Source organism: Narcine bancroftii, chromosome 1 (assembly GCF_036971445.1).
Source record: "Narcine bancroftii isolate sNarBan1 chromosome 1, sNarBan1.hap1, whole genome shotgun sequence".
Classification (NCBI taxonomy): domain Eukaryota; kingdom Metazoa; phylum Chordata; class Chondrichthyes; order Torpediniformes; family Narcinidae; genus Narcine; species Narcine bancroftii.
In genome coordinates this window covers 467607360-467631003 of record NC_091469.1, presented here as the reverse complement: position 1 = coordinate 467631003, position 23644 = coordinate 467607360, and the positions used below count along the sequence as shown (strand labels likewise).

The 23644-nt window shown below is 40.6% G+C and overlaps 1 protein-coding gene across 7 annotated transcripts in view; it reads right to left on the bottom strand.

Annotated features, from left to right (window-relative positions):
• Positions 1-246: 246 nt before the first annotated feature.
• Positions 247-23644, bottom strand: part of LOC138751857 (disco-interacting protein 2 homolog C) — a 661234-nt gene continuing 637836 nt past the window's right edge. For all 7 annotated transcript variants that reach the window (XM_069914709.1, XM_069914705.1, XM_069914708.1 and 4 more), the window contains 4 exons: positions 16351-16425; positions 13286-13460; positions 11729-11852; positions 247-3297 (listed from right to left, as the gene is read on the bottom strand). In XM_069914709.1, coding sequence (XP_069770810.1) covers positions 3045-3297; positions 11729-11852; positions 13286-13460; positions 16351-16425 — 627 coding nt within the window. In that variant the 3' untranslated portion in view covers positions 247-3044. The remainder of the gene's footprint in view (positions 3298-11728; positions 11853-13285; positions 13461-16350; positions 16426-23644) is intronic.

Below are 23644 nucleotides of genomic sequence, written 5' to 3'. Positions count from 1 at the left end.
CAGACACGGTTGCAGCGGTTGCAAGGGAAAATTTGTAAACGATGCCAACTTTTATTTTATGGAGCATAATTTCTAAAAATAGTCATTTTCCTTCTCCTTGCATTCATGCAAAACAATAACCATTAGAACTCTGCTGGGCAAAGGAAATTTCTAATCTTGAAAAAGCAAATTGAAGGGTAGAAGAGTGTAAACTAATCAAGCCCATTACGAGAAAATTTAGACTGTTGAATGAAGACGATGAATTGCTTTCAGGGCAACAAAAATAAAAGCTTTTATTTGTTCATTTGAATATAAAACAGGCGTTATCACAGATGTACAAAGCGTACTGGTGGTTTAACATACAAGAAAGATTGCTGTCCTCCGCACAGTAAAATCCATTGTGATCGGTTAAGTACATGACATTCTCTACCAGTCACTAGACTAAATGACTGAACGCTGCTAACATTCAACTGTTAGGGGGGGACAGTCCTCCCTTGGGTCAAGTGTCAAGCAAGATAATAATAACAAGCACCGTGAGAAAATCTGATCCTGTTTTTGATAATATGTGATCTTCATGTACCTTCCATTTTGTGCATGTGCATCAATTGATTACATGATTTTCTTTGACTTCAAAGCAACTAGGTCACAAGACAAGCAGTTTTTATACATTCTAACGCATGGTTTAATCTATAGAAAATGTTCTAATACGGGACAAGCCTTCTTTATTGCTGAGTCCGGTAGGACTCTGGATGGTTGCTTCTTCCACTCACAACAAAACAAGAAACCTACTTCACTACAAATAGTAAATGTTAGACTCTCTTTACAAATGGCAGGTAGCAGAGGACACCACGAACCTGGCATCAAAAAGATGATAAACCTAACAAAAGGCAACATTACCCAAAATACTGGATTTTGTTCGGGGGGGGGGGCGTGGGGGGGGTGTGGTGGGGAACTGGGAACAGTTTTACCATACCTACTTCTTATTGTCCAATAATGGCAAACACCATTTTCATACTGTGGAGAGCAGTCCGAGTCTTAGGACTCAGTTACTCATTAAGGCAGTATTCTATTTTTCATACCCAACTCAGCAGCTCCAAGTTGCCCGCCACTCTCCAGAAGTGAATCTTCTGTCATGTTTCTGCAGTACTGCTACCACAGCACAATTTAAGACTTGAATAAACATTTTAAAATGCTGTGGCTCTGTCACATTATCGAAGCACCTCTTACCAGTTAATTAGAACCAGCAATATTTTGAAGAGCTCAGAGAACGCGACAGTAGGCGAGACTCAGTCCTCTGACTCAACATGCAGGAGGAGGTTTGGAGCAGAATCAATGGGCTGCTCCTATATCTTGTGATCCTGACAAAATGGCAAATGACCTACAATGGAGTATGGCGTCATACCAAAATGCAATAAAGGAAAGGTTACCAGCCACCGATTGGAATGCAAACTGCATCTTACGGGGGGTGGGGGGAAGTGGAAAAGGTACCTGACATTGTAAGTATTGTTTGAGAGATTTTAACTGTTAAAAAAAACAAGTATCACTGTACATTAGTTTCTTATAACCCTTCATTAAAAAGTTTACTCTTTTGCAACTAGTTATTTTGTGATTTATTTATTTTTCTTTAGGAACCCATGAACAGGTTCAGAAAAGTCTTACCATAAACTCGATGTGCAACGGTAAAAAGTTTAAACCCATCATAAATAGCTGTCAGTTTGGAATCTGAAGCACACTCGGTTATTCAGTATGCGCACATCCTGAAAAACCGCAGATTCTACTCTGTTTAACCTGCCACGTGTGGAGAGTCTAACAACCGTCAGTGTATGTTGTGCACATGCGAACACAAAGTTATTAATGAACACCAGCCAATCTGGCACAATACAATTTTTTTATTGTTTTTTTTTTAAATATTTTTAGTGCACTTTTAACTTCAGTTAATTCACAAGCATAAAGATGTCCACAGATCTTTTCACAAACTTTATCTTCAGATGGATAGTGCTTGCGTACGTTACGTCACGTGCTGAGATACTGCACCTCTGAGGTGGACTGAGTGAATAACACAACCTTATGTTCATTTAAAAACTGGGACACCATGCAAGTAAGAATTACTGCATTTTCAATATTTCTTCCATTGGTAAAACTGTAGATCTGAAGAGTTACCTCGAATATAGTGTGCAGATGTGAAGCGATCCACATGAAATAATGCAACACTTTGCTTCTTAATAGCAAACATTTAAAAGAGTAAAACATTCTCAAATGTCTCTCTCTTAATATACTTCTAAAGAACAAAATAAATTAAAACTGTTTTGTACATAATTACACGATATGAAGTTACTCAGCATTTTTCTCCTTTTTTTTTGTAGTATAATGATAATCATTAGGGCAAGGAACCATATTTGAACGCTTGTACTAGGTGCACCTGTAACGACCAACACTATGGTTAGGTAGAAGACACCTCCTGATTGCCCCTTCAGGTTTTTCCCAAGCCCTGCTTTGAGAGGGAGCCCGCAACTTGGTTACAACGCTTAAGGTGCCAAGAGGGAAGATGTTAACGCTTGTACCTCTTAATGTCAAATACCAGACATACAAGAAAAAAAAGGAGGGACAAAATATCTTCAGTCTGTCATTTCTAGGTAGAAGGTTCCTTGTTTATAACTTTTTGACAATTTTTGACCAAATCTCAAGAATCGACAACCTAAAATACTTGCTTTTGCCACAGTATGTGAATACATAAAAAGCACCCCCTTAGAGGGCAGATTAAAAAATGTAAGCAAGTTCAGCTGATAGAACTTAAAAATACGGAGCGCAGATAGTACACTTACTTTAAAAGCAGTTAATCAACCAACAAGCAAGAAATAGATTCCGTGACGGGATTTTGACCTTCAAAGGGCTGTGTCTTTGATATACAAAGGAATAGTTTCACATCTTTGTGACGAGTCACAATGCAGAAAGTCCCCCTCTGGAGCAACCATTTGTCTCTTAGTTTCTGCACCTTTGTGGTGAACACCAAGAATTCTTTTTACATATCTACATACACAGAGTCAATGGAAGCCTTGAACAAGAGGCTACATGTTGTAGGCCACATAGATGGGATCAAGTTGGTCTGCCAAAAACCCATCCCTTAGATGCATGCGTTGCTTTTCTCCGCGAGAGTTTATAGGGATCACTCCGACGTCAACCACAACTACAACTCCTACAATAAGGTAATGTTCCTCCAGAACCACATTAGTGACCAGGGGAACCAGGTCCAAAGCTTCTTGTTCTGATCCATCCAGTTCCACAACCACCACCAAAAGATTAGTCCAGGTAAACACAGCACTGGAAGAAAACCAAGAGAGAAATGAGGAAGAGGTAGCACAGTGGTTTACTTAAAGATTATAATTTTAATTCAACAAATATTTTCAATAGGTATTTATCTTGTATTCATGATCCAATTCCACCAGAAGCGAATGCTTGCCCTTGTGTTCAATTTTGGTCACCGTGTTATTGTCAGGCTGGAAAGGATGCAGAGGTTTACAAGGCTGTGGCCAGGACGCGGGGAGGGGTGGTGGGGGGGGGGGTGTGGGCTAAGCTATAGGAAGAGGTTTTTTTTAAATAATTTTTTATTTTTCACACTGTGAACCATATCAACCAAATTACATACAAACATTTCCCTCTTAAATATACACAGTGGCATTTTCTTCCCTTTTCCCCCCTACCTTCCCTCCCACCTTCCCACCCCCCTCCAAAACCAATAAACATTCAACATATACAATACAATAAAACCATTAAACAATGTCATCACACAATGAAAAATAAACAAGAAAAATGTGTCATCTCCTTTTACACACTGGATCAAGTCATTTTGTCTTATTATCATTTTAGGGGGTGAAGGTTCACTGTAGGCCCTCTCTGTTATGTTCCGTGTATGGTTCCCAAATTTGTTCAAATAATGTTTCTTTATTTTTTAAATTATATGTTATTTTTTCCAATGGAATATATTTATTCATTTCCATGTACCATGGCTGTATTCTCAGGCTCTCTTCCGATTTCCAAGTTGACATTATACATTTTTTTGCTACAGCTAAGGCTATCATAATAAATCTTTTTTGCACTTCATTCAGTTTGAGGCCTAATTCCTTACTTCTTTATTACTTAGAAGAAAGAACTCTGGATTTTTTGGTATGTTGTTTTTTGTGATTTTATTTAATATCTGATTTAGATCTTCCAAAATTGCATGTACTGTTGTTCCCATTTCCTTCTTACAGCGAAAACATCTATCTGATAATGTTGGATCCCATTTTTTTTAACTTTTGGGGCATGATATATAACCTGTGCAACCAATTATACTCTATCATGCGTAACCTTGTGTTTATTATGTTCTTCATAGTTCCAGAACATAACTTTTCCCATGTTTCATTTTTTATCTTTATGTTTAAATCCTTTTCCCACTTTTGTTTGGGTTTATAGCTAATTTCATCATTTTCCTTCTCTTGCAGCTTGATGTACATGTTCGTTATAAATCTTTTAATTATCATTGTGTCTGTAATCACATATTCAAAGCTGCTTCCTTCTGGTAATCTGTTTGTTTCCCAATTATCCTTTAAATAGGCTTTCAGTTGATGGTATGCAAACATTGTATCATGAGTTATTCCATATTTGTACTTCAATTGTTCAAATGTTAATAAATTATTTTCCCAAAGAACAATTTTCCTATTCTTTTAATTCTTTTTCTCTCCATTCTCTAAAGGAAAGGTTATCTATTGTAAAAGGGATTACCTTAATTGTGCTGCTCTATAATAATTTTTAAAGTTTGGTAACTGCAAACCACCTTGGTTGTATCTCTCTGCTAATTTATCTAACGCTATCCTCGGTTTCCCCCTTTTCCACAAAAATTTTCTTATTATTCTCTTTAGTTCATTAAAGAATTTCTCTGTTAAGGGAATTGGTAACGATTGAAATAAGTATTGTATCCTTGGGAAGACATTCATTTTAATGCAATTTACCCTTCCTATCAACGTTAGCGATAATTCTTTCCAATGTTCTAAGTCTTCCTGCAATTTCTTTATTAGTAGCTGATAATTTAATTTGTACAAATGACTTAAATTATTATCTAACCTAATACCTAGGTATCGGATTGCTTGTGTTTGCCATTTAAATGGTGATTCTTTTTTAAATTCTATATAATCCGCATTACTCATTGGCATCACTTCACTTTTATTTGCGTTGATCTTGTACCCCGATATTTCTCCATACGCCATCAATTTCTTATGTAGTTCTTTTATTGATATTTCTGGTTTTGTTAAGTATACTATGATGTCATCTGCAAATAAACTGATTTTATACTCCTTCTCCTTTATTTTTATCCCTTTTATTTTATTTTTTGTTCTTATCAGTTCTGCCAATGGTTCTATTGCTAAAGCAAACAGTGAGGGAGATAATGGACATCCCTGCCTAGTGACCTACTTAATTTAAATTGGTTCGATACATATCCATTTACTGTTACCTTTGCCAATAGTCCATTATATAATGCTTTAATCCAATTAATATATTTTCTGGTAGATTGAACCTCTGTAATATATTGATAAATAATTCCATTCTACCCTGTCAAAGTCTTTTTCAGTGTTTAAAGCAACAGCCACTGTTAGCTTCTTATTTCCTTGAACTGCATGAATTAAATTAATAAATTTACAGACATTATCCGCTGTTCGTCTTTTCTTAATAAATCCAGTTTGATCTTGTTTTACTATTTTTGGTAAAACAGTCAGCCAATCTGTTTGCTAATAATTTTGCTATTATCTTATAATCTGAATTAAGTAGAGATATTGGTCTATATGATGCTGGTGTTAGTGGATCTTTCCCCGTCGATGGCAGAGGTCGACAGCATCGAGTCCATGCTGCTGAAGATCCAGCTGCGCTGGATGGGTCACGTCTCCAGAATGGAGGACCATCGCCTTCCCAAGATCGTGTTATATGGCGAGCTCTCCACTGGCCACCGTGACAGAGGTGCACCAAAGAAAAGGTACAAGGACTGCCTAAAGAAATCTCTTGGTGCCTGCCACATTGACCACCGCCAGTGGGCTGATAACGCCTCAAACCGTGCATCTTGGCGCCTCACAGTTTGGCGGGCAGCAACCTCCTTTGAAGAAGACCGCAGAGCCCACCTCACTGACAAAAGGCAAAGGAGGAAAAACCCAACACCCAACCCCAACCAACCAATTTTCCCTTGCAACCGCTGCAATCGTGTCTGCCTGTCCCGCATCGGACTTGTCAGCCACAAACGAGCCTGCAGCTGACGTGGACTTTTTACCCCCTCCATAAATCTTCGTCCGCGAAGCCAAGCCAAAGAAAAAAATTATTGCTGACTTACATGAATCTAGCAAGTTTTGTGTTTCTTCTATCTGGTTCATTACTTCCAGGAGAGGAGGAATTAATAACACTTTAAATGTTTTATAGAATTCTATTGGGAATCCATCCTCTCCAGGCGTTTTATTGTTCGGCAGCTTTTTTAATATATCCTGTACTTCCTCTATTTCAAATGGTTTTATCAGTTTGTTTTGACCTCTTCTTGCAATTTCGGCAGTTCAATTTTAGCTAAAAACTCTTCTATTTTATCATCTTTCCCCTCGTTCTCAGTTTGGTATAACTGTTCATAAAATTCCTTAAAGTTTTCATTAATCTCCATTGGATTATATGTAATTTGTTTGTCCTTGACGCCAATACAGTTCTTTTAGCTTGTTCTGTTTTAAGTTGCCAAGCTAATATTTTGTGTGTTTTTTCTCCTAGTTCATAATACTTTTGCTTTATTTTCATTATGTTCTTCTCCACCTTATACATTTATAATGTTTCATTTTTTTTTGTCTGCCAATTCTCTTCTTTTTGTTATATCATCCCTTTCTGCTAGTTCCTTTTCTGTACTTAATATCTCCCTTTCCAACTGTTCTATTTCCCGATTGTAGTCCTTTTTCATCTTTGTTACATAACTTATTACCTGCCCTCTGATGAAGGCTTTCATTGCATCCCATAATATAAATTTGTCTTTCACTGATTCCGTATTTATTTCAAAGTACGTTTTAATTTGGCGTTCAATAAACTCTCTACAATCCTTCCTTTTAAATAGCATGGAGTTTAATCTCCATCTATATGTTCTTGGTGGGATGTCCCCCAGATAGCTTTAATGATCAGATAGCAATCTAGCTTTATATTCAGTTTTCCTAACTCTCCCTTGAATATGGGCCGACAAACAAAAACCTATCAATCCTTGAATATGTTTTATGCCTACTCGAATAATATGAGTATTCCTTCTCTCTTGGGTGCTGTCTCCTCCATATATCCATAAGTTTCATTTCCTGCATTGATTTAACCATAAATTTGGCCACTTTATTCTTTTTGCTTGACTTTTGTCCAGTTTTATCCAACATTGGATCCAAATTAAGGTTAAAATCCCCTCCTATCAATATATTCCCTTGCGTATCTATATTCTTCAAAAAAATATCTTGCATAAACTTTTGATCCTCTTCATTAGGTGCACATATATTGAGCAAATTCCAAATTCTGAATATATCTGACACTTTATCATTACATACCTCCCTGCTGGATCTATTATTTCCTCCTCTTTTGATTGGTACATTTTTATTAATTAATATAGCTACACCTCTGGCTTTTGAATTATATGATGCTGCTGCTACGTGCCCGACCCAGTCTCTCTTTAATTTATTATGTTCCACTTCCGTTAGATACATTTCCTGCACAAATGCTATGTCTATTTTTGCTTTTTTCAGTAAATTTAATAGCCTCTTCCATTTAATTTGGTTATGTATTCCATTAATATTTATAGTCATATAATTCAACATGGCCATCCTGTTTACACTTCATTTCTGCTTCCTCACCACCACCATCCCCATTTTCCCCATTTCCATCTCTCAGTTTTCCCTTTTTAAACTCAATGTATGACAACACATTTAAAACATAAAATACTTCAACAACTCCCACATCCAATATTCCCTTAGCCCCAAATGTTCCCCCCCCTCTCTGAGATGCCCCTTGTCGGGCAACCACAACTCCCCTCTCCATTTGGATTGCGAACCCACTCGCAAGCATCAACTGATTTTGCAGTGATGGTTATTCTCTCCCACCCAACCCTCCCCAGAAAAGACTTTTTTTACACATATAACAAAGTTCACCCTCCTTTTTTTCCCCTTACTTCCTTTCTTCCCTTCTCTTCCCCTTCTTTAGTTCTTACATATACATTATTTTTACATCTTTATATATATGTTTTATCGTCATTCTTCATTCTTGTTACAACTCTTCATCTCTCCTTCTGTCCTGCAGGTGTTCTGCAAATTCTCGTGCTTCCTCCGGATCCGAGAACAGTCTGTTTTGCTCCCCAGGGATAAATATTTTAAGCACAGCTGGATGTCTTATCATAAATTTATAACCTTTTTTCCATAGGATCGATTTTGCTGTATTAAACCCCTTCCTCTTCTTTAAGAGTTCAAAACTTATGTCTGGGTAAAAAAATATTTTTTGACCCTTGTATTCCAATGGTTTATTGTCTTCTCTAATTTTATTCCTTGCCCGCTCCAGTATATTTTCTCTTGTCGTATAATCTCAAAAATTTTACTAAAACGGATCTTGGTTTTTGATGTGTCTGTGGTTTTGGAGCTAGTTTCCTGTGTGTCCTTTCTACTTCCATTCCTTCCTGTATTTCTGTCATTCCCAGGACCGTTGGGATCCATTCTTTTATAAATTCCTTCATATCTGTGCCTTCTTCATCTTTATATTGTTTCGCCTACTATAGTTTTCCATTATATCAATTTTCTGAGCTAACATCTCTTGTGACTCTTTAACTTTTTTATCACTTTCTTCCAATTTTCTTCTTAAATCATTCACTTCCATTTCTACAGCCGTTTCTCATTCTTCCACATTTTCTAATCTTTTCCCTATTTCTGTCATGTCCAGCTCTAATCTATTCACTTTATCTTCTGTACTTTTCATTTTTCTTTTAATTTCACTAAATTCTAATGTCAACCATTCATTTAATGCTCTCATTTGTTCTTGAAAAAAAACTTTATCTATATTCTGTCCATCTGTTTTACCTTCTATTTTTCTGTGCAGATCTTGGTCTTTTTCTTCCTCTTCTTCTGTGTCTGTACCTGTGCTTGTGTCTTCTTCTTCTCTTCCTTGTATCTGTGTCTCTTCTGACTTTCCTGATGAGTTGCTTGTCTCTCTTTGCTGGGCTTCTTCTTGCTTGGCTTCTTGCTGTTGGTTCTCTTCTTCTGGACTACTCATCCATTGGGCCTCCTGCTGCTGCTCTTCTTTCCTTTCACTCCCTTTCCTGTCACTTTCCTCTTCCAGCTGAGAGCCCTGGTGTCGGGCATCCCTCAGCTGGTCGCGTTGTGTTTGCCCGCTCCTCTGCTGAGCCCCCTCCCATCAGTGTTCTCCTTCTCCTCAGTAAGCGTAGTTACACATTTTTGTTTGGCTCAGAGAGCCATTTTTGCAGTCCAGTGGTTGGGGGGGGCGGGGGTCGCAAATCTGCGGGGCCGACACCAACCTCGGAGAACAGGCTCTCTTCTCCACGATGGCTCCCTGTTTCTTCATGCAGGTAAGGCCTTCTCCTTTCTCTTCTGGCATCTTTTCTTCTTTTTTTCCCGTTATTTTTATTTTTTTCCTTTTTGGGTGCCATTTTCTTTCTTTTCTCTACAACTTTATCTTTTATACGTTATATTTTGTATTTCTTGAACTTTGTATTTTCTTCACTTTATTTCTTTTCTGGAGAGGACTTGTATTCCCCTACCGGCCACTACTCCATCATGTGACTCCCCCCCAGCTATAGGGAAAGGTTGAGCTGGTTATGGCTTTATTCCTCAAAGTGCAGGAGGATGACGGTGAGTTCAGAGAGGTGTACAAAATCAAGAGAGGAATAAATCAGGTGAACACAGAGAGTCTTCTGCCCAGTGGAGTTTGCCTGAGGTCACAGGTTTAAGGAGAGGGGGTGAAAGATTTAATAGGAACCTGAGGGATCATTTCTTTACATAGAGGGAGAGGGTGGTGAATGTATGGAATGGGCTGCTGCAGGAGGTGATTGAGGCAGGTACTATTGAAATTGAAAAGAAACATTTAGATGCACAGATAGGATAGGGTTACAGGGATATGGGCCAAATGCAAGCAGGTAGGATCACTGTGGGTGGGATAACTTCTGGTCAGTGTGGGTAGGTGAGGCCAAAGAGCCTGTTTCCATGCTGAGTGACTCTATGACTCTTGCAAGAAGTAACAGCATTTCTTCAGCGTACCGATAGCCTGATCTAATCCCGATTTTGAACAGAACCACCAAGCCACGTTTGAATAGATTTGAATAATTTTCCAGTTTAGTTTTAGTTGCAAGATTTCACTTCAGTCTACCCTCTTCCTCTTTGACTTAATTCGTGGTCAAGCAGCTCTGCCGTTCCCACCAGATTGCCAATGCCCGGTAATAAGCCGCAGTGTGTGGCTTATGGCCTGCTAGCCTCAGACTGTCAGATCTCCATCATGCGCCAACCTTGGCCAATGGTCTTTGGACTTTCATTGCTACACTGACAAGTTGGGGACTATCTGGCCTACTGAAAAGAAGGAAATAACAACATAGTTTAATGATATTGGAAATGTATTTGTTTGGCTGCCAGATTAAGAAAGCTATCCCCATGTTATTTCAGAGTCCACCTCAAATGTTCATGCTCTGTGCCAGCTCCGTACTGGAACCAGCTAAAACACATCCCAATCTTTCCTTTTAACCCTCATTGGATTCAAATGCTGGTACTTCTCATAATACCTTGCTTCAATGATATGAAGAACATTTCCCCAATCTCTATCTTCATTCATGTGCTAATTTGAAATGGATAACTTTTCTCGTATTAATTCGTAAGCGAACAGTTTTTCCCTCTTCACATTACCCTAAGTCTTTAACTCTTCTCACTGTGCCAAGTATAATGTGGCACTAAACTTGAACTTGAATTATGTGGCAGTAAGAATCCCTCTTCCCATAGCCAGTTTCTTCATCCTGACATCTTTCCTCTCAACCTACATGGTACATTGCAAAGGCTTGGGCACATTTTATATATGCTGTTACTTTCGGCTTCTTCACGTCATTCAGAGATGTGCTGAGACCAGGTCTCCTGCCACAGTATAAATGGAGAGCAATGAAATAGGTGATTGCTCCTATGTACATCCATTCTACTTAAGCACCTAGTCATTGGCTTCCTTGATTCTTCCGTCACCATGATCTCTGTACTTACTGTCCCACACACATTTTAAATGACATATTCACATATACAGGATCTTGAATCATCTTACTTTCCACAAAGGAGGGTTTGTATTGTAAAGAACTACAGTAGTGTATGGCTAACTGGCCCATCAGAAATTCAGCTCCTTAGGTTATTGTCATGTCCCAGCTCTTGGTTTAACACTGTATAGGTTAATGCCTTCAGAAGTTCAGCCAACTTAAAAAAAATAATTTATTAGCAGAATCAGGAGCTCTTAGGACTGAGAGAACTGAATTCTCAATCTACAGATCACATTTTGCAGGAAAATCTATGCCACTGCAATTGAAGATAACTGGATTCTCTTCGCCCATTGGAGAATGTTCTGACCACATGAATTAACATGAAATATCAACAAAAAGTTAACATCTCAATAGAACTCATTGCATTAGGTGATGTTCAAATCAACTTCATGACTCACAGCAATAGGTCAAAGTGTAAAAGAGAGAATGCTTGTACAGCTGAGTGACACCTACCACTCAGTAATGCTCTTGTGTGCACGAATCACAGATGTTTCAATGTCAATGGGATGATATCTCATTCCTCGCAACTCCATCGCTTCATCTAACGCACCCACAACATACAATGCATCATGGCGTTCTAAAAATGTATAAATCATGGATTTCATCAAACTCATTTTGAAACAATTCCGTCAGTTTTATGTACACAGAGAATAATGTTGCGAGTAGCTGTTTAAAGGGAACATTAGGGGAACTTCTTCATGCAGAGAGTGGTGGGAGCGTGGAACAAGCTGCCAGCTGAGGTGGTGAATACAGGCTCAATTTTAAGATTTAAGAAAAATTTGGATATGTACATGGATGGCAGGGGTCCGGATGCAGGTCACTGTAACAAAGCAGGATAATAGTTTAGCACAGACTAGGTAGGTCAAAGGGTTCTATGGATAATTCCCCTTGAACTATTGCAAGTGCCATGGTGGAGATACTTCATTTGTAATAGAACTGCAAACTATTCCCACGTCATGGTGGCATGTGAAGTGGAAGTGGCTGCACTGAGCTGCATTTGCCATTCTGTGTGTCAGTTGTGAGCATGTGACATGCTGTCAAAATTCTCTCAGCAAAGTATGATAGTTTGTCCTATAGATGATGTAGGACTCAGCCAATGTTGCACTGGAGATTTAATCTGGTTGATGAGGTGTGTGCTCACTTCCTGAGTGCTACTGGAGTTGGAGTCATGCAAGCACCCACTCTGGAATTGGCCCTTCAGGGGCTAGACAGGCCGTGGGGAAGCAGGAGGTCACTCACTGCAAAGCAACCTCTGACCTATCCTTGAAGCAGTGGAGGCCACCTCAATAAATATATTTAAGGCAAGGTTGGAGAGATTTTTACATATTAAGGGAATTAAGGGATATGGGGAAAAGGCAGAAATGAGTAGGTGGAGATGAGCGTTTCATCAGATCAGCCATAATCTCAATGAATATTGGAGCAGGTTCAACAGGCCAGATGCCCTACTCCTGCTCTTATTTCTTATATGTTCTAATGCAGCGCCATTTTTTGTACGGCTGGTCAGTTAACCCTATTCATTATTAATGATCCTTATGAAATAGATGACTTCTGAATGTTAAGGTAAACTGGTAAAGCTTCCTTTCATTGGGGATGGTTACCATTAGGAGGGAAGCACCGGATGGACAGGGAGTGACCTGATAGGTGGACATAAAATTCTAAGGCCTACACAGAATGGACATCCAGAGCCTTTCTCTGTGGTAGAGGATCAACAAACAAAAGAACACGGGGTCCTGATGAGAGAAAGGGGGTTTAAAGGGGAAAGTTTGGGTGTTTTTTATGCAAGAACTTGCTGCCAGGGTAGGTGGTGGATTTGGATACAATCACTACATTTAAGACACATTTCATCAAGGCACCGACTTAATGTAGGTAAATGGGATTACTATAGATGGGCATAAAGCTCAGCACAGACATGCTGGGCCTTTCTGTGCTGTACAACTCAATGGCTCTTTGATAATAAAGGAAAAGGTGATGAATTTCTCCTAAAGTCTGGTCGTTCTCGCTGGCACTTACCTCCATTAGCATCAGTAAGATCCGTCCGTCTAAGGAATCCCAAGTAACCTGTTCGGGCCCATACAGTTTGAGTATCACCAAAGCTCAGACGGGAGTTGAAATGATCTGACTGAAGTGATTCGTCTCCATAAACGGTGAAATATCCACTCGCATTATGCGCACTGTGAACCCAAATCTGTTCCGGTGGGAAAAAGATGTGAATCTATCCAGCAAAATACTGCTTATGTGATCTGCTGTACAATCCCCGTAATGCATTTAGTATCAATAAATAGCATGCTTATTAATGTTTACAGAGAAGGTAGGAGAAGGTGGCAGGAACCAAAGGAGGAACAAGGCAAGGTTGACAGAGCTCGGGTGTTTCTCTTTGGAGCAACACTGGATCGGAGGTGACTTCTTAGGGGTATACAAGACTATGAGGGGCTTAGACATCATGGACAGCCAACAACTTCTTCCTGGGGCGACAACAGCAAACACCAGGGTACATCTGCTTAAGGTGAGTGGAAGAAAGTTTAGGGGAAATATCACAGGTAAGTTTTTTTGAACTCTGAGAGTGGTGGGTGCCTGGAATGCATTGCCAGGAATGATGGTGGAGGCTGATTTAATATAGGGACATTCAAAAGACTCTTAGGTACATGGATGCAAGAAAAATAGAGGGGTGTGGGTGTGATGGAGAGAAAAATTACTCTGTTGTCAAGTAGGTTTATATAGATTGATCCAGCATTGTGGGCTGAAGGGACTGTACTGTACCATAATGTTCCATGTAAAATGCAAATGAAAGAAAAATCAGTGAGCATACGGGAAAAAAACACGAGATTGGCAGGAGGCTTGCTCATTCTTCGAATGAAATTGGTTTCATATTCCAGCAGAGACTGCCGTCGGGGGACTCGCGCTGGGCTGCGGATTGCTGGAGACTGGCTCGCAGCTGGCTGACAGGGTACCACCTGGATGCGAAGGGGGGCCGACGGCACTGGGCGGGGGGCAGGGGGGGGGGGTTCCTGAATGTGTCAGAGGTTCAGATCTGGAGTTTGGGTTGCCAGTAGTTTGGTTTGGATTGGACTCTGTGTGGCTGCAGAGGCACCGGAGGTGAATCCATGGACAATCGGTTACTCTGGGGGGACTCTCTTTTGCTTCTCTTTCTCTTGACTGTAAGAGGCGCTTCAGGCAATTTCTGCCGATGGCGAATCTGTCTGCCTTACGGCAGGCAAAAGCAATTTCCTGTTTTATTACAATGACAATAAATTGAAGCATGAGTTTTTCACTGAGGAGTATATCATTGAGCATGTCACCTCTACACTGTCACACAAAATCCACATTGTCCAATGAGGTTTTTATTCATGAAACAGAAACCCCAATTTACAGGAATGTCCCAAGTACTTTAAGCAGAGAGTGAAACAGGAAAATCAGACACTGAGACTGTAGTAAAAACACGGAAATGCTGGAAGAACTCGTAGGAGGCAAAAGTATTACCTTGAAGAAGGGCTCAGACTCGAAACGTTGGTAATATATCTTTATGGGCACTGCAAGATCTGCCAAGTTTGTCCAGCATTTCTGTGTTTTTACTCTCAGGAGAGATGCAGCTCTTACATTTGTTATGAAACATTAAAGACACAAGAAAAAAATTCAGTCCTGCCGGGGAGAAAGCCACATGTATTCCAAGAGGTGGATGCAACTGTGTAGTTAGTACTTTGCTTTGAGGCTTGGGATCTAATTTTATTGACACCATCAGGGTTTTGTTGGGGGCACTTTTGCTTCTAGATCAAAACCTACTCCAGAGACTTCATCTTAGGCTGACAGGCATGGCAAGGAGGGAAGGTGCTCTCTTGTGAATGAGATAACAGACTGAAGCCCTTGCTGTGCAGCTCCGCTGAATAGAAAAATACCCGTAGCTCCCTTTTGAACAGCAGTAGAGGAGTTAACTGTGATTTCCTGGACAATACAGCAAAATAGCAAGACAGAATATTCTGCCCTTGCGCTATATTTAATAGGAACTTGCTGGACACAATTACCTTGCCACATAACAATTGGAATCACCTTGATGGCTCACATATAAGGCATGGTAGAAGTGAAGTTTTCTTTTTATTCATTTAAAAGTAATTAAAATAAACACAAGTGGAACCAGAAAATCTAACTCAATTGTGAAATTTAAAATGAACAGTAAATGAGGAAACCTCAGTGAACAAAAAGAGTGAGATTAGTTGAGCAAGATTCCAAATCACGATTATCTGGTAAAATGAAGGAACTCAAATGAACAAAGTGGCTGAGGCTACTCTTGACATTAGGACATAGATCATCTTTGGCTGCACTGGACATGATGCCCAAATTAAAACCATGCATATTCATGAGTCTATCTTACAGCTTGTTAAACACTAATATTGCATCTGTTTCCATTAATACATCTGGCAACCCATTCCAACAAAATTTGCCTCCCCATTTCCTTTCAACTCTCCCTTGTTCACCTTAAATACATGTCCTCTGTATGTAACACAGTCTTACCCTGGGGAAAAAAAGATTCTGACTGTCTACCCTTTCATCATTTTATAAACCTCTGGCTCGAGGCACTGAATGTTGGTACGGAGCATGTGGAAAGACGAGAGAAACCATATGATGTCACACATGTGAAATCCACCAAAACATGGATAATCCCTCACAGCTGCGAACCCATCTTTCTCAGAAGTTTGCTGTGATAGTAAAAATACATTAACTCATTAAGAACAATACAGAACAAAAGTTGCTGGAGGAACTCAGTAGGTCAAGCAGCGCCTAAGGAAAGCAGTGGGCAGTCGACGTTCCAGGCCTGAGCTCTTCCTGATGAAGGGCTCAGGTCTGAAACCTAGACTGCCTAGACCTTTCCATGGATGCTGCCTGACCTGTTGAGTTCCTCCAGCAACTTTTTAAATATATTATTCCAGCTCTCCAGCATCTGCAGACTTCTTCATTAACTGATTCAGAGTGGATAGCAAAGAGTTTTCACAGGCCCAACATTACCTGAACCATTCTGAACGTTATCTGAATCGCATCACCAAGAAAACAGCTTTTAACTGGAAAATAAATAGTGGATAATTCACCTCACCAAGGTGTGAGTCCCCTAGGGGTCCTTTTGTTTCAGGGTTGGCAATAATTATTCTCACTCCAGGCAGGATCTATAAGAAAGTATACAGGAAGCAACGTCAGTCCACACCCTTTTTTCTTTATTGTACATTTCACACATGCTTGATTATGAGCAGAGCTTCCTGAAGCAACCTGGCACGATTAACTGTTTACACGTGGAAAATTCTTAGGATAAAAACCTGACTGCAATGACAATGGTATGTCATCATTACTGGTCACACCCTTAAAGGTCAATTTCAGGGCTCTCAAATAAAAATCCAAGTTCTTAAGAATCTGCACATGCCTCTTCCCTCAAATTTCTGGCCATCTCTGTACGTTTCTCATCGCTTTATATCTTTATGTTGGGGTCTTTCATGGCTTGGTTCAGCATCATGCTGAAGAAGATTGAAAAGAGGGTTGGTGCGAGAACACAGCCTTGCTTCACGCCATTGTTAATGGAGAAGGGTTCAGAGAGCTCATTGCTGTATCTGACCCGACCTTGTTGGTTTTCGTGCAGTTGGATAATCATGTTGAGGAACTTTGGGGGACATCCGATGCGCTCTAGTATTTGCCAAAGCCCTTTCCTGCTCATGGTGTCGAAGGCTTTGGTGAGGTCAACAAAGGTGATGTAGAGTCCTTTGTTTTGTTCTCTGCACTTTTCTTGGAGCTGTCTGAGGGCAAAGACCATGTCAGTAGTTCCTCTGTTTGCGCGAAAGCCGCACTGTGATTCTGGGAGAATATTCTCGGCGACACTAGGTATTATTCTATTTAGTAGAATCCTAGCGAAGATTTTGCCTGCAATGGAGAGCAGCGTGATTCCCCTGTAGTTTGAGCAGTCTGATTTCTCACCTTTGTTTTTGTACAGGGTGATGATGGTGGCATCACGAAGGTCCTGAGGCAGTTTTCCTTGGTCCCAACAAAGCTTGAAAAACTCATGCAATTTGGCATGCAGAGTTTTGCCGCCAGCCTTCCAGACCTCTGGGGGGATTCCATCCATACCTGCTGCTTTGCCACTTTTCAGTTGTTCGATTGCCTTATATGTCTCATCCTGGGTGAGGACCTCATCCAGCTCTAGCCTTAGGGGCTGTTAAATGCCCCTATTGTTGCAGCCCTGACCAGCACCCCTGGCAGGGCATTCCAGGCACCCACAACTCTCTGTGTAAAAAGAGGATGTCTCCCCTAAATTTTCCTCCCTTCACTTTGTACAGATGTCCTCTGGCGTTTGCTGTTCCTGCCCTGGGGAAAAATAAATGCTGTCTGTATACCTTATCAATGCCTCTCATAATCTTGTAAACCTCTATTAAGTCACCCCTCATCCTTCTTCGGTCCAAGAGAAAAGCTAACCTCGCCACAGAAGACATATTTTCCTATCCAGGCAACAACTAGGGTGGCACGATTAGCACAGCGGTTAGCGCAACGCAGTTGCAGAGCAAACGACCCAGGTTCAAATCCAGCTGAGCAAGCAAGCACAAAACTTGAAAGATTGTACAACAGTCTTTATTCCAGTAAAAGTCTGAACACCAATTCATGCCTTGGTGGCTCCCTGTTTGACTGGCTCAGGAGGGGCTGGCTCAGGTCGGCTGATTGATAGCCAGCCGGGTGGAGTCAGCCGCTTAGGTGGTCTGTTCAGGTCAGCTGATTGACAGCCGGCCAGGTGCAGAGATCGCCCCCTGCAGTAGACTGGTGGATGTATCACCACATGGGTTAATTGAGTGTAATTGGGCGGCAGGGATTCGTGGGCTGGAAGGACCTCTTAACGTGCTGTATGTCAAAAAAAAAGTGCTTTCACATTAATATCAAGTAATTTTCTTCCTCACTGTAATGGAAATTAATTTATACCCTGTAAGGTGAATTTCAGTGTAATGAGAAACATTTGTATGTTCTTACTTGAACTATATGATCTGCCAGTTAAGAGTATCTGTTGCAGTTTGTCATAAAGATATCTTTGGCTTGCACAATTAAGGTACCTATCAGATTTTTATCAAACAAGGGAAAAACCAGACTGGACGAGACTAGAATTAGATAAAATAGGGGAAAAGATACCTGAACACATATTATATAAATGGGACGAAAAATTGGTACAACATAGAACTTCTCCAGTATTACACCATCTCCTCAATATATGGAAGAAGATTCATGTAGAAAGAAATAAAATAAATTACCAAATACCAAAACTAATATTGACGCAAAATAAGTTACTCCCTTTTACAATAGACAACCTTGCCTTTAGAAAATGGGAAAAAAAAGGGATTAAAAGAATAGAAAATTGTTTTTCAGGAAGTAGATTCTTATCCTTTGAACAAATGAGAGATAAGTACAATATAACTGGAGATACAGCGCTGGCATATTACCAACTGAGATCCTACTTGAAAGATAAATTAGGAAGCAACTTGAGTTTACCAGAGGGAAGTAACCTTGAATATGTGATTACAGATACAATGTTAATCAAAAGATTTATAAAAAATATGTATATTAAACTGCAAGAAAAGGAAAATGAGGAAACAAATGGTAAAACTAAACAAAAATGGGAACAAGATTTAAATATAAAGATAAAAAAGGAAACATGGGAGAAGTTATGCTCTGGAACGATGAGAAATACAATAAATACGAGGCTGCGTATGATACAATATAATTGGTTACACAGACTATACATTACACCGCAAAAGTTAAATAAATGGGACCCAACAGTATCTGATAGATGTTTTCGATGTAAAAAAGAAAGGGGAACAACAATTCATGCAATCTGGACATGTGAGAGAGTAGAAAAATTTTGGGATGATCTCAATCAGATATTAAATAAAATAACAGAAAACAATATACCAAAGAATCCAGAGATCTTTCTCCTAAGTAACATAAAAAATAAAGAATTTGGAATTGACTTGGAGGATGCACAAAAAAGATTTGTTAAGATAGCCCTAGCCGTAGCAAAAAAATGTATTATGTCAACCTGGAAATTGGAAGATAATTTGAAAATACAACAATGGTATATAGAAATGAATAAATGTATTCCATTAGAAAAAATAACATATAGTTTAAGAAATAATATTGAAATATTCGAACAAGTATGGGAGCCTTACATTAAATACAATAGCGAAAACCTACCGGGAACAAACATTACCTAAGTTGATGGAAGGAGAAGAAAAGAAAAGAATGGACTCAGTAGAATTTCTGGTGTATTTTTGTTGAATGACAACATTGTCTAACTGAATTAATGCAACCTAGATTGTATACCTAAAATGGATGAGAGGGGGGGGGGATGGGGGGGTGGCTTGGGAGGAGGGAGGGGGGAGGGAGAAAAAGTCACTGTAAATGTGTGGAAAAGAAAAAGTGTATATCATGGCTATTGTGATTTATGGTGTGAAAAATAAAAAATTAAAAAAAAAAAAAAAAAAAAGATATCTTTGGCTTGGCTTCGTGGACGAAGATTTATGGAGGGGGTAAAAAGTCCACGTCAGCTGCAGGCTCGTTTGTGGCTGACAAGTCCGAGCGGGACAGGCAGACACGATTGCAGCGGTTGCAAGGGAAAATTGGTTGGTTGGGGTTGGGTGTTGGGTTTTTCCTCCTTTGCCTTTTGTCAGTGAGGTGGGCTCTGCAGTCTTCTTCAAAGGAGGTTGCTGCCCGCCAAACTGTGAGGCGCCAAGATGCACGGTTTGAGGCGTTATCAGCCCACTGGCAGCAGGAAAGGGCTTTGGCAAATACTAGAGCGCATCGGATGTCCCCCAAAGTTCCTCAACATGATTATCCAACTGCACGAAAACCAACAAGGTCGGGTCAGATACAGCAATGAGCTCTCTGAACCCTTCTCCATTAACAATGGCGTGAAGCAAGGCTGTGTTCTCGCACCAACCCTCTTTTCAATCTTCTTCAGCATGATGCTGAACCAAGCCATGAAAGACCCCAACAATGAAGACGCTGTTTACATCCGGTACCGCACGGATGGCAGTCTCTTCAATCTGAGGCGCCTGCAAGCTCACACCAAGACACAAGAGAAACTTGTCCGTGAACTACTCTTTGCAGACGATGCTGCTTTAGTTGCCCATTCAGAGCCAGCTCTTCAGCGCTTGACGTCCTGCTTTGCGGAAACTGCCAAAATGTTTGGCCTGGAAGTCAGCCTGAAGAAAACTGAGGTCCTCCATCAGCCAGCTCCCCACCATGACTACCAGCCCCCCTACATCTCCATCGGGCACACAAAACTCAAAACGGTCAACCAGTTTACCTATCTCGGCTGCACCATTTCATCAGATGCAAGGATCGACAATGAGATAGACAACAGACTCGCCAAGGCAAATAGCGCCTTTGGAAGACTACACAAAAGAGTCTGGAAAAACAACCAACTGAAAAACCTCACAAAGATAAGCGTATACAGAGCCGTTGTCATACCCACACTCCTGTTCAGCTCCGAATCATGGGTCCTCTACCGGCATCACCTACGGCTCCTAGAACGCTTCCACCAGCGTTGTCTCCGCTCCATCTTCAACATCCATTGGAGCGCTTTCATCCCTAACGTCGAAGTACTCGAGATGGCAGAGGTCGACAGCATCGAGTCCACGCTGCTGAAGATCCAGCTGCGCTGGGTGGGTCACGTCTCCAGAATGGAGGACCATCGCCTTCCCAAGATCGTGTTATATGGCGAGCTCTCCACTGGCCACCGTGACAGAGGTGCACCAAAGAAAAGGTACAAGGACTGCCTAAAGAAATCTCTTGGTGCCTGCCCCATTGACCACCGCCAGTGGGCTGATCTCGCCTCAAACCGTGCATCTTGGCGCCTCACAGTTTGGCGGGCAGCAACCTCCTTTGAAGAAGACCGCAGAGCCCACCTCACTGACAAAAGGCAAAGGAGGAAAAACCCAACACCCAACCCCAACCAACCAATTTTCCCCTGAAGCCGCTGCAACCGTGTCTGCCTGTCCCGCATCGGACTTGTCAGCCACAAACGAGCCTGCAGCTGACGTGGACTTTTACCCCCTCCATAAATCTTCGTCCGCAAAGCCAAGCCAAAGAAGAAGGTAAACACATGGATGAAAGAAAAATAGATGGTTCAGAGGGAGGAAGATTTAGTGTTTTATTTTGGTAGGTGTATATGTGTTGGGACAACATCATAGGCTGAAGGGCCTGTACTCTGTTATAATGTTCTATGTAAATTCTATGTTACTACTGCTGTAGCTCGAGACAAGATGTCTCGAAGAAGTGTGTTCTGAATTTCGTCAGCATTGTACCTTGAGATAGATCCTCCAGTCACTGACCCTCCATCACTCATCTTACTCACCTCATTCACTTCCAATGTTCTCTTCATTGTCTATTATTTCTGGAAATGATCGCCCAATGTCCAACATACACAGGGACTTTCTCAGGCACTCACACCACTTCCTTTGCTGTATTTTACCTAATCTTCTTTATGTCTTCTATCTCATGTCATTGTCTCTTTTGGGAACCAGCTTGTCTTCAACGGCTCCCTGCCAGTTGTTTCTTCAGGCTGAACCTCGGACACCACAAACAAAGGACCCCTTCAAATGTTTAGCTATCAATCTACAAGATGATATTTGGTAACAAAGGAATCCCCACGTGCCTGAAGACAAGAATGAGGATTTCTTTTTGATTGCAGTTACATTCACCAAGGTTTATTTGAGGGTTTTATTGTTTAGATTTAAATTTAAAATTTATTTACAATATGGTAGAAGCCAATTCTGGCCATTGACACCCGTACCACCAAATTACATCCAATGAACTGACCAACCCTGTACGTTTGGCAATATGATCCATCCTTGTGGCCAGTGAGATACAAGATAATCTCTAGACCATTTTGGTTTACTTTACAGAGGTCATCTCACAATTCCAAAGCCTGAGTCTTTATTTATTCCACAATGTTGTCTATCAGGTGTTACTGTGGGAAGAATCCTGCCCTGTGTTCAGTATCTGGATGAAGACGCAGAGTCCAATTATTATAGTGATATCAACTAAGACATCAGGCATCATTTATCAGTATCATTCCCCGTGATGCTGGAGGACAACAGGCAATTTAAACCGATAAAGGAAAATAAAAAAAATTTAAAAAACTACCATAGACGATGGAAATCTGAAGGAAAAGGTGGAAGTCAGTGAACATTAAACTGTAACCCTTTCGGGTTAAAGATCCTTCATCTGAACTGGAACAGGGGAAAAGTCAGTTCATTTTATGTTCCAGACCCTAAATGCAGTTGCAGCTTAAACAACAGTAAAGCCCATGGTATCCAGAATTCAAGCAACTGGCAGCCTGAAACAACCAGCAAAAAAAAAATTGAGGAACATTTAAATAAATTGAGGAAAATTAAAATAATTAAGAATAAAATAAACTAAATAGGTAAAAATGAAATAATAGGTAAAAATATGCAAGATTGAAATTGTATAAGTAAATGTTCTCTGAAGTAATACATAAACCTTTAGTAAAGATGGGAGCAAATATTCAGCCAGCGGAGCGCCTTGGACATGCTTTGCTCATAGCAGCTGTTTGAATAAAGTTATGTTAAACAACAGTGGCGTTGCCTGGATGAAGGGCTGCAGATGCCGGTTGACATTGGGGTGATTCCCTTACAGTGTCTTCTTATCCCTGCTTAGTAAGAATCGCCCTAGTCAGAGGTTTTCAGATTTCAGATTTATTGTCAGAATACATACATGATATCACAAACAACCCTGAGATTCTTTCATCCTGCGGGCATGGCAGAATTACCACTAATTGGTAGTGCAAAAGGTAAATTGTACACAGCACAATACATGTAAACAAAAAAAGAACTGTCGAGATAATGAATGTAAACAAACTGACTGTGCAATACAGAGAGATCAAAAGAAAATTAATAAAGTGCACAAATAAGAGTCCTTCTTTGCCGTTGAGGACTCTGATGGTGGAGGGTAGCAGCTCTTCCTGAACCTGGTGGGGTGAGTCTTATGGCATCTTTACCTCTTTCCTGATGGCAGCAACAAGAACAGAGAGTGTGCTGGGTGGTGTGGGTCTTTGACGATTGCTACTGCTCTCCGACAGCATTGTTCGCTGTAGATGTACCCAATAGTGGGAAGGGTTTTGCCTGTGATGTCCTGGGCTGTGTCCACTACCTTTTGCAGGGTTTTCTTCTCAGGGGTATTGGTGTTTCCGTACCAGACTGTGATGCAGCTGGTCAGCACACTTTCCACCACACCTCTCTAGAAATTTGCAAGAGTTTCTGATGTCATACCAAACCTCCGCAAACTCCTGAGGAAGTAGAGGCTGACGTGCTTTCTTCTCTATGCCATTGGTGTGTTGGG